A 12,522-nucleotide genomic window follows, 5' to 3' on the forward strand; every position below is an offset into this window, starting at 1 on the left:
TTGTTTCTATATTGTTCTACAACAATAAATGTACAATATTGCTTTAGATTTCAGCAGACCTTCGCTAACAATAGATATAAATTGGGGAAAGTATTTGCAGTTTGCTTAGCCTTGAACTTACTATGTGAAGATCTTCACACATTTACTTCCTGGCACTGCGGAGTCACACATGTCACCAGGGGCTGACTGGCAACTTTCGCCCAGGGGGCAAGTACAAACCGGAGGCCCATGGTGTAGCAATTCGGTCCCTCTTCCACTCTCCCTTTTCCTGACCCCCATTCCAGGCTGAAGCTCCCCTCCAGGTACTCTACTCACCGGCCGAATCTGGGTTTCTGACCTGGCCAGCAGGGGGCGGTTGGGGGAGCTGGGACAGTTCGGTTGGGGCTGGAGGAAAGTCTCCAGTGGGGCATGGAACTGGCCTCTGCTCAGACAGTTTTCATCATGCTGGAGGGTGGGAGAGGCCTGTGCTCTGTCCTTGTCTTCAACCCCCCACTCAGTAGGTCAGCAGGGATTTTTTACTTATTTTCACCAGAAAACTTTAAGCATGTCTGGCAGAAGTGGTGCAGGCTTTTTATGGGGCATCAGAGCGGCCAAGGGGGAAATTGCCCCCCTGCCCCCTGGCCCAGTCCCTCCCTGCATGTCACAGAGCTGCCTTCTGAACTGCAGAGGAGCTGAGAGGAGGAGTTTCAGGAGGTGGAGTCAGTGCAGGAATCACTGCTTGCAGGCAGCAAGATACAATGGGATATGTAGTCCTTAGAAAGTGAAAGAAGTAGAGGAGAAGCTGCAAAGCATTTCCGGTGTTCTATCAGAAAACCCTACCCCATCAGATTTCCCTACCTAAGTCATTTCCGGTGCAGGCTCGTCATGCACCAGCTGTAGCCGGGTCACACGTCCTATTGCGCATGTACAGAATAGGTAGGGAATTGATAACATCGTAAGTGGTGAGGCAAAAGTCCTACTGCGCATGAGCGGGCGCATGCGCACCAACGGATCGGGTAGCAGCATCTCTTATAACAAACATCCATCCGATCTCCATGGCATACACTGCGCCGAGCCGACAATGGGACAATCCTATTCTCTACCCACACGCGCACGCCCACTGTCTAATTGTTGGGTCAGCGCAGTGTGGGGTACGGAGATCGGATTGTCGGGTCGCTGCAGTGTCGGCTCGGCACAGTGTCGGGTCAGCGTAGTGTGGGCCATGGAGATTGGATGGATGTTTGTTATCAGCGATCCCACTGCCCGACCCGTTGGTGCGCATGCGACGGAGCATGCACACTAGGACTTTGGCCTGACCCTTACAATGTTATCAAAATGCTCTACCTATTCTGCGCATGTGCAGTAGGACTTGTGACGTGGCTACAGCTGATTCATGATGAAGCCACAGCTGATCCGCAACCGGAAATGACGGAGGTATGGAATTCTGATAGGGTATGGTATTCTGACAGAACACCGGAATCCAGGAAGTTGTGGAAAGAGGAGGCCAGCAGACAGGCAGAACTCACAAAATGAAAGGAGATTTTTCAAGTAATCTTATATTGGTATGTCAAAAACAAGCATTGATTGTGTTGCTATTGCAATGATGATGTTATAAAATGAAAGTGTTTGCTGTGACTATAGATCTCCCTTAATGGCCCTGTAATCTGTCTTTCAATAAATCATTTCTTACTTTGTTTTTCTGCATCCTTGTAACATCCTTTGTGAGCTCCCGAATCTTTCCATTTGCCCCTCTAATCCGCTTGTTCTGGAGCAAGCAAGAGGTGGTGGCTACATTCCTTCATACAGTTGGATTACGTAGAATGAACGTAGCCACCCTCTACAGGAAGTCAGATCGCAGCAGCAAACAGAAATTTGGAGATTTGGAGGAGGCTGAGAGCAACGGTAGGGAGTTCTCTGATTTGCAGTAGAACTTCACCCAAAAGGAGAGGTTTCACTCTCCCTCCTCCTTAACATTTGGGACATAACTTTTTTTTTGGGGGGGGGGGATGGGAACAGGTACGCACTCCCCCACTTCTGGTCAGATGGCCGCAGTGATCTGAGCAGAAGTTCCTTCCCCGCAGCCTTCTGGGACGTGTCTATGCTCCCAGCCTGGAGCCTGGAGCTCCAGTGAGTGCTGAAGGGGCAGAGCAGAGAGTTGGTGACTGACAGTCACCTGCTCTTTGCTCACTGAAAACTGAGAACTGAGCCATCAGCAGTCTTTGATCACTCAGTTCTAATGGCAGCATTAGAAAGATGTAGTAGTAAACTGATGCTGCATCCACCTAGTAGAGTATGATTGTTCATTGTTTTAAAAGCCCAAACTTCTTTTCAAGTGGAAACCCAAAGCCAAATATGTAATATTTAATAATATGTAATATTTAATATTATGTAACACTAATACTTAGATATGGTGGTTGCATTTTTTTTCTTTTTTGCCTCTTTTTGCCTTCTGGATCCAGCCAATAACACTCTGTATTAAAGTGCCTACACTGTGAATGAAGGAGCAACAGAGAAATCTTTTGACAGCAGCATTGTCAGTCTGGGGGGGGGGGGGGGGGGTGTTAGATTTACTAACAGATTTAGATACACTAACAAATTGAAGCCAAACTCCAGCTAATACTTTTCAAGCAGATACAGCAACAGTTTTGTTCCTTTTGGGATAAAGGTTTTACATAAATAAATATAGGATGACCATTGTAAGCACCACTGTCAGTGGTAAATGTTTTTACTCAACCCTCCAACTGCTACATATGCAAGACAGCTTGTTATGTTGAAAAACAGCAGACCTACTGGTTGGATCACCAACGAATGCAGCCATCATACATAAGCACTGGCAAGCTGCCATATAATAAATGTTTGATATTGGGTTTAATACCGCTTGAAATTTGACAGTCAGCGCACTCAGGCCTATAATCCAAAGTGCAATATATTATACAAAATGCAGCCTGCCCACAGCATCCAGCCAGAAAACACCCTTCATTTAACTGACTATAGTCAACTGAAGTCTGATTTGTAGGCTTTGCACATCATCAGTGCTCCTTGCTGTGCCTTACTGAATAAACATGATTGCCTATAGTCATTACTGGAAGCAATCTTCATGGTATACATAATGATCTCGTTTACTAGAAATCTCTGGCTCATGAACAATAGCTATGAATGACAATTTTCAATAATAGTTATGAAGAACATAGATGATGCCATCAGCTCCTGGAGACCTGACAGGCAGAATTAGATACACTAAACGTATTCCAGTATATAAAGTTGATCAGTTGCTAAGGGTTATTGCACAAAATCAATAATGTCTTAGATATAAATGGAAAAGTACTTGATCTAGTAATTTTTTATAGTCCGTGTGTGTGGAGGATCTATAACATGACCCCTGATTTATGTTGCTGAACACACTTGTGAGTTAATGGTCTTCAATGTGCCACAAATATTACCTTTCCAAGGTACAATGTTAAAGTCCAAAATAACATAAATTTACAATGCAATTAAGGGTGAATGCCCTTTCCAACTAAATATCACAATCTAAAAAGAATTTATGACTACACGTTCCCTTCTTTACTTTTTTAACTATTGTTATTATTATAACCCATGACAATTTTAAGATATTTATAATGTGCGTGGAGACAAATGCTAGACATTGTAAATTGTGGGTTTATGGCACACTTACAATGTAGCTGCTAATGTGAATAACTTTACAAAGACAAGTTCTCTAAAGGCGAGATAGCGGAACAGAGGACACAAAAGTCACAGTGTGATGGTCCATTATATAACATTACCAAGTTTAACATGTGCGGTAGTTAAGTCTGAATTTTATGATATTTAGTGACTGCTCCTAAGTAAACTCATCATGATACAAAGTTCATGTAGTGAAGTTTCTCCTCATTTGATCTTCCATGACACACTGAAGTGGCTATAAAATACACTGGACCAATGTATTATGTACATTTATGACCCACCATTATTATACAGACTACCTGTTGACGATAAACTTGATGCATATATAACTTATAGAACAGTAAGTTATGTACTGAATTCTCGAGGTCATTGTAGCCATATTAGTGCTCTTGCGACAGAGACAATTGAGTACTGTCCGTGATACTTTTTTTATTTGCATTAACATACAATTTTTCAGGACAAGCTTTCGATCTTGAAGAAGGGGACATACCCCGAAAGCTTGTCCTGAAAAATTGTATGTTACTGAATTCTCGGAATCTAAATACTTCAAATCCTCAGCAAAATTGATTGTAGGCCTTGTCCGTATCAAGGACCCTGTAAGCAGGGGTTAGTACCCCTTTCAGTAAGGTCTCTTCTTTGGCTATGGCAAGCAGGTGGCGTGTGGTGTCCCTATAAAAACATGGTACGGGAGAAGTATCAGGCAGGGGACTGATGGAGACAGGCTACCCCTTATATATGCTATGTAAGTCTTTAGCCTGGGGAGGCAAGTACCCTTCAGGCAAGGATGTAGAGACTCAGAGAGAGAAAACTCATCATGATGCAAAGTTCATGTAGTGAAGCTTCTCCTCATTTGATCTTCCAAGACATGTTAAAGTAGCTATAAAATTTGTTGGATAACCTTAAGATAACGTATTATATACATTTATAATCCGCCATTATTATACAGACTACCTGTTGATGATAAACTTGTTATAGAACAGTAAGTCAATTTACTGAATTCTCAGTATCTAAACACTTCATATCCTCTGCAAAAGTTATTGTAGGCCTTGTCAATATCAGGGACCTTGCCAGCAGGGGTTAGTACCCCTTTCAGTAAGGTCCCTTCTTTGGTTATGGCAAGTAGGTGAAGTCTGGTGTCCCTACAAAAACATAGTACGGGAGAAGTATCAGGATGGGCCTAAGGCCATGAGAATGTGAGTAGTCAAGATAGCGGAATCTCTCCCCTTACAGGTGTGTGTGTTTACCATATTTAATCTCTAGCATGAAGAAGATGGGAGGATCCCCTGGCAAGCTTGGCAGTAGCTGGCAGTGATACAGAGGGGCTTTCAACCTCTTGTTAACTGTGTTTAGAACAAGTGACCACATTACTGATTTTCTAGTTGAAGGGCAGCAATGTCCTTTATTGGTTGACATTGCAGAGCTATGACCCTGGGTTTAAAACTATCCAGGGCCCTATCTGCATAGTGTATTGTGTGAGTTTTACTTTGGGGTTTCCTTTTCTTCCGATATTGCAATTTCAAAAACAAACTGGTAGGCTAGTTGGCATAGGAGTCAACTACACCCTACACCATCTAATTTTCTCTGTGTTTAAGATATTAGTTTTTATGACATATGACATACAGGGGTTCATTTACGAAAACTGGAGCGTTCAAAATCTGGTGAAGCTGTGCATGGTAGCCAATCATGTTGTTCAATTAAGCTTTGACAGAAATACTTGGAAGCTTATTGGTTTCTATGCAGATCTGCACCAGATCTTGCACTATCCAGTTTTAGTTAATCAACCCCACTATCTTGTACAGCATGAAAGGAAAGTGCCACTCTAACTTTCAAATGTGATATTCTGTCACCATTAGAGTGCAACCCCACCTCCAGCACACCCATTGGTTTTTCTTCTATATCCTGCCCTCGGCACACACACCTCACTTCCCAGTATTCATGCCAACAATGGCGTTTTTACTACTCATAGCTGTGCTTCCTATATCATGTCCAGGATATAGATTAAAAAAAGAAGAGCACTCATTCAGCTTTACACCCTCCAATGAGTATACTCTCATGCCTCTGTCTATTCTACCCCTCAGTGGTACTGGAATATTCCTGCACACAACTGACTTTAGTTTCACACGCACACTCTCCTTAACAATGTTAGAGTTTTCATCCTGTATATCAGCTTCTCTCCCTATTTGTTGCCATCCTCACTGCTGTCATACCCTCCTCACTCCTCTCCTGTACATACTGCTGGCTAAGACACTTCTTCAGCATTGTATATACAGTATTATTCCCATCTTGCCTATTCTAGAACAAGAGCACTTTTGCTAGTATGTATGATAAGGATATAGTAGGACTAAACAAAAATTATATAATTAATATTTAATGCAACATTTGTACCTGCGGTGGCATGAGGTCTATATTGAGGGGATGCATAGTGCCCTTGGCCAGTGGTTTTCAACCATTGGTCCCTAGCCTGCTGCAAGGCTGTGGACTCCCTTCTGAAGGGCCATGGCCTCCTGTCTATTCTGTCAGAGAGCCTTAAGCTGGTCATATACTGATTGAAATTCAGCTGGCTCTACAGGGGCCAACCACACTCCAATCAGTGTGTGGTTGTACCTACTGCAGCCGCTGATCAGTGTATTCTGTATTCTGACAGCAGCAGGTGCTGCTGTCAGAATGCAGTGTCTCATTTAGGGGGGTTTTTCTATCAACTCACTGGCTAACTGTGTACGGCCAGCTTTACAGTACCAATAAAATAACACACTCCAACTTTTCTGCTAGTACAGAGCGGCAGCCAGAGCTGGCTAAACAGAGTCTTGTAGCTTTACCCTCATTTCAGGAGCTATGAGGAGTTTGGGACAACATATGAAGGATGAATGTGTTGCTGATGCCTGCCAGTGCAAGCCCAAGCATGTGACACTGTATTGGGGCCCCAGCTGTAGGCAGGAGCCCCATCTGACATCTGGGTGAAGGGAACTTATTGATCAGCACAGAGCTGCACCACAAATGGAAAGAATCTGCAGAGCACACAGAAGGTTGACAGGGAAGCCTACAATAATCTGTTGGGTTGTTGTTTGCTTGGAAATTCAAGGGGGGTCCAGCTTGAGGTATGCACACTCCAGAGGTGTAACTTAAAGCTTGTAGGTCCAGAAAAAAAAATGATATCTATCCCCCCCCCCCTCACACACACAATAACACCTGCCACTTCCACCACGTGCCAAGATACTCCAAGTGGCTCACGAGTTATTTAAGATCTTTTTTTAACATATTGAGAAACTAGTTCAAAATATTTTGGAGAAACTGTCCACATTTTGACCTGCCCTTCCAGTTCATTTGAATACCCTGAAGAAGGAGTAGGCACCCTTTGAGAGGTGGAGATTTACCTGAACAATATGTTCAAAGATCACAGAGGTTTGTTTGGCACCTTTTTTTTCGAGTAATTTACTAGCAAGGCTAAATACTAAATAGTAACTTAGAGTATTAGAATATAATAAAGCAAAGGTTACAGCAAAAATATAAACTTATCCCACCTTAAAAGTGGACAGTGTCAGTCATTAGAGCAGTGGATAGTGTCAGTCAGTAGGGCAGTGGACTTTGTCAGTAGGGCAGAAGACAGGGTCAGTACAACACTGGATGGTGTCAATAGGGCAGTTGATAGTGTCAGTAGTTTTTATTATTGTTACTTTATTTTTTTATTTTTTGTTTTTTTATTTGGTTTGATTTCTAAAATATTATTTGTTATTATTTTTTACATTTTTTTATCAGCTCGGCAAGCAGAGATGAGTAACATGGACAGGAGGGGTGGCATATATGTAAACCGATCCCCTCCATTTTCCTCCTGCAGCCACTGAATGCTAGTGAGAGGGAAAGCAGGAGAAAAAGGCTGCAGGAAAAAAAATAGAGGGGAACAGTTCTTGTAGATCCTGTGGCTCCTGTCCAGGTGTAAAATAGGGAGGCCGCACATGCTTTCTGGAACATGGGGCTGGGTCGCAACTGTGACCCCTATAGGTACGCCAGTGGCAATTACTATCCTATTCTCCTCCTGTGCTCTTTTTATTATCTGTTGTTTATTATCTGTTGATGGAGGTACATGCTGTTCATTTCCTTAAATATTTAAACATTTCTCTGCTGTCTGTCAGGTGTGGTGCCGCTCTAGTAATCGTTCTTCTTTTATTGATTCCTAACTTGAAATTTTGTGTTGCAAGTTTTATCCATTCTGACTGGCTTGCATTTGTGCCAGGTGTCAATTGGCACTGAACAAAAATATCTGCTCCAGGGACTTGCAATACATTAAAAATGGCAATTAAAAAAAAGAAGAAGACTAGAGTTGCTACTAATGCCTCGTTTCCACTGAGTGGTACGGTACGGTTTGGTTCAGTACGGTACGGTTCGGAAAGGTACACATTGCGTTTCCACTGCCAATAGTACCCTTTCATGATAGGCGTGGTGTAGCAGGAAAGCTGTGATAGACGATTCTCTGTCAACCAGTCAAAGTTCTGCAGAGTGTAGCTCCACCCTGTTGGTACGGTACTAATGTGCTTGGTACCCCAACCAAAGGGTCCCAAAAAGTGGTACGGTACGGTTCGGAATTAGGGAACCATTCATAATGGAAACGGCATAAATAGCATACCGTACCGAACCGTACCTGAAAGCTCAGTGGAAACGAGCCATAATTGGACCCAATCAGGTTTCACAGTTTATTTTTCAGAAACATGAAACAATTCTGATTGGTTACTGTGCCATTGTGTGCTAAATTTCTTCTCTTCAGTTCTAAAGGATTAGTCCTATGGCTTCCTATGACAATAGATTATAGACTTAAAGTATATCTATAGTACAAACTTTTTTTCGGATAGAGTAAGGAGGGTTTAGAATGGAATTTGGCAATGTGTCAATCGCGGCCTACCTGTTGACTACTGACATGTTGGGGCATGAAAGGTTTTGGAAGAATTTACTGGGCCCTGATTTTACCAACATTGAATAGCCCTCACTTATAATATTTAATCATTAGACAAACATTGAAACCAGAATGTTCAGTTAAAAATGGTTGAATGTCACATGAGTTGCAGAGAGTCTTGGCAATCTCAGAAGTACTTTCCACTTACAATCTCCTGATGTTTTTACCCAAATGTATCCAAAAATGGCCAAAAATTATAACTCTTTTTGCTTTATTGTTTTCTTATATGCAAGTGCTAGGCAATGTCCCATACTTTCCTTTGCTTTCATGAAAAAAATGTATCTAAGAGGGCTGCTAATCCACACAAGACTGTATCACCGACCATACAGCATGACCATCTAGTCAAAAAGTATCAATGAGTCATCCTCATGACAATCACCAACATTATTGTTCAACACATTCACTCAGCCTTAATTTTTGTTAACATCTTAATTTCTTTTTTTAACATATAATTCCGCTTTCAATAAAATGTACAATATTTTAAGGGAGGAAATGTCTTATGATTTACTGATTAATATTTCCACTTTGAACTAGGTGAATCTAACAACACACAGTGATTTCCTAGGAAGAGCTGCACTGTTCTTTCATCTACATCCACACTCCCTGCAGATTTGCTGAAAGTTTTCTGAGAGTGTACTGAAATTCACTTAATCCTTTTATTTTCCATTTGCTGCGATTGCTCTATGCAATATTTGCCTGTGGCCAGCAAATGGGTGCGAAAGAGGATACATTTATCCATCTGTTGTAAATAGACTTCCTAGTTGATTTTCATGCCTTTGCTATGCTAATATTTTAGTGTTTTCTGAATTTTAGTGCATTCTGAATTGGCACTGTGTACCCATTAAATTGGAGTAAAACCACCATATATAGTTATAGTTGCTCCAGTGATAATTCACGTTTTACTAAATTTTCTTTTTTTTCATGCGATTTTTGAAGGCAGCATAAACATGATGCAGTATAGCTGGGGTTAATAAAAGAAAAACAAAATACAAACATGTTGTCACATACACATGGAAAGTGTGATTTGAAGCCATTTGGTGGTATGGAGGATATTAAAAGAAATATAACTTTGTACAAATTGATGGAATATCAGTAAACAGTATAACAACTTACCTTTGCTTCCCACTCCATGCCAGCCACAGAGATGCCAAGCAATAGGATAACTGTTATTGTGCCCACAATCCTGATGTCATTCATTTCATCCACCATTATTGCATTATTGTCCTAAAGAGAAATAAGAGTTAAACAAATTATACAGCAGCATGTGTGCAATTCATTCATGTGTGCAGCACATTGACAATGAGTCAGCATGCTTCAGACACAGTAAAGAACTATTAATATCACTAACGAATATATATATAAAGTTGAAAATTTATACCAATGTAAATTTACTTGTAAAAGTGTAACTGTTTTAGAAGTGTAGTTATTTTTAAAAAAAGACATTTTCCCCTAGTCTGCCATGACAGATGGTCCATCATATGATGGGAACATGATGGAGCTTAATTATAAGTCTAGAATGGAACACACGCATTAATCTCTGTTCCTGAAGGTCAGGAGGTCTCTTGATTTAAAGGAGCTTCAGTTTAGGAGATCTGTTTGAAATATCCCTGGCAAAAGTATAAGTAAAATTAGTAAAATAAAACGTTTAACCCTAGTCTGTCACAAATCTATGAAAGGTGCTAACAGCACTGATATTCTCGCAAAAATATCTATATATCACGACTACTTCTATATAGAGTATTTCATTTGATATACAGATAATATCTTTTCATCAAAACTTTAAACTGATTAGTACAGCAATATTTAAAGGACTTTAGGTTTCCTCTGTCCAAATAATAAATGAACAGAAGGCAAACATAATGTTAATGTGTAGCACCCTCCTAGTTAGATTGCTAGGATGTTAGGCAAATTTAGTTATTTTTGGCTTCTCTGTAATCAGTGGAACAGCTGTTGATTATTGCTTTTGGCTGTTCTGGATCTCACAGGCTGCAAATTTGATTGCTCTCCCCTGCTTTCTGGATGCTTTTGGAATATAGAAGGTTGGGCAAAGCAACTGGGAAGCCTGAATATTTATTGTGGTTTGGCCAATCCCTGGGGAGGGGAACATAAATGGTCTGAGGCCTACAGCAGTGGGGGTTCTTATTCTATTGGAGGAGTTCCCAGCCTATGGGACTCTGCCCCTCTAGGCAGACTGATTGAATTTTCTGCATGTTCATTAAAGTCCCAAGTGTGTTAAAGCTAAGGGGAGGATGGGGGGGGGGGGGGGGCTACATCTAAAGATCCCTTTCTGATGCTAATCAAAGGATTTCACATGAGATCTTCAGTGAGTTTTCTAGACCAGTGCGCCCGGTGAAAGTTGGAAAGGGTTTGGTTGTCCCGGGCATTGTGAGCATTAACCTCTCCCTCACTGAAGAGTGTCCAGTGGATACTGGAAGGAGGCATCAGCGATCCTGTGACATTGTGAGTAGTGACCTGAGCTTAGGATCCTGGTGACTGTGCCCTGTTTCCTTTGGGTGGAAGAGCCAGTGACAGCTCTGACAGAGATAGTTTTTAAAAAGGGTTAATTTTTGCCATCTATACTTGTTCCTGCATAGAGACTGTTCAGGGAGGCTTACCAAATTTGAGTATCCTCCTGCAAATATTCAGTAAATTTGGTGTATCCTATATCACCCTACACCCCATCCAAGTTCTTCAGCAATATAAATCCTTAAAAGACATCCCTGACTACTGAGCCCCAAGTGAGTGAACTGTTGCTGTGTGCCTGGCTGCCTCTGCACTAATCTTGGGAAAGAACCAGGTAAATTACAGCAGCTCCTTCGGGGGTAGCACTACAAAGGTATTAAAAAAAAAACACATATCACACATATCACTTTAACCACATGCCACCAAATCTCAAACCTGTTTTTTATTATTTGACTTCAAGTGGTTGTACCAGAGTAATGCCTGCAGTTGCAGGCATTACCCCAGTACTGTTTTTTAGAGCAGATGATCATTTGTCCTGTAATAACAACTAATGCTGCTAAGGATGACACCCCCCCACCCCCACTCTCCGCCTTCCACCGCTCGCCCAGGCTCTCCCATCCCACAGGGAGACCCAAACAACCGAACATCCGCCTGCTGGCAGGAGACCCGAACAAAGCTTGAATTGGCTTTGATCAGGTCTCGGATATGGTAACCAGGAAGCGACGTCATGAAATCACTTCCGGTTTACTTGGGAACCAATGGCGCCAGTTTTCAAAAATCAATAGTATTCAAAAAGTCTGATATTGGTGTTTTGAATGCTTTCAAGTGCAGAGGAGGGGTTTGGGGTCTTTTAGACCCCATATCCCTCCATAAAGAGTACCTGTCCCTGCCTATTACTGTCACAAGAGATGTTTACATTCCTTATGACAGCAATAAAAGTATTAAAAAAAAGGGACATTGTAAAAATAAAATATAAAAATTAAAATAAATAAGAAAAAAACATTTAAAGCACCCCATCCCTCCATGCTTGTGTGCAGAAGCGAACGCATACCTAAGTAATGCCCGCAAATGTAAACAGTGTTCAAACCACACATTTGAGGTATTGCCATGATCGTTACAGAGAGAGCAATAATTCTAGTGCAAGCCCTCCTCTGTAACTTTAAACAGGTAACATTTTTTAAAGCGTCGCCTATGGAGATTTTAACGTACCATTTGTCACCATTCCACGAGCATGCGCAATTTTAAAGCACGACATGTTAGGTATCTATTTACTTGGTTTAACATCATCTTTCACATTATACAAACAAATTGGGCTAACTTTACTATTTTATTTTAATTTATTAAAGTGTATTTTTTCACAAAAAATTGTGTTTGAAAGACTGCTGTACAAATTCAGTGTGACATAAAATATTACAACGACTAACATTATTTTCTCTAGGGTCTCTGCTAAAAAAAAT

The 12,522-nt window shown here is 41.3% G+C and overlaps 1 protein-coding gene across 2 annotated transcripts in view; it reads right to left on the bottom strand.

The window, feature by feature from the left end:
* Positions 1 to 12,522, bottom strand: part of SLC12A1 (solute carrier family 12 member 1) — a 190,548-nt gene that overhangs the window by 124,666 nt on the left and 53,360 nt on the right. For both annotated transcript variants that reach the window (XM_082254923.1, XM_082254924.1), the window contains exon 7: positions 9,716 to 9,826. In XM_082254923.1, the coding sequence (XP_082111049.1) occupies positions 9,716 to 9,826 (111 nt within the window). The remainder of the gene's footprint in view (positions 1 to 9,715; positions 9,827 to 12,522) is intronic.

Source organism: Pelophylax lessonae (assembly GCF_965119305.1).
Source record: "Pelophylax lessonae genome assembly, chromosome: 4".
NCBI classification, from domain to species: domain Eukaryota; kingdom Metazoa; phylum Chordata; class Amphibia; order Anura; family Ranidae; genus Pelophylax; species Pelophylax lessonae.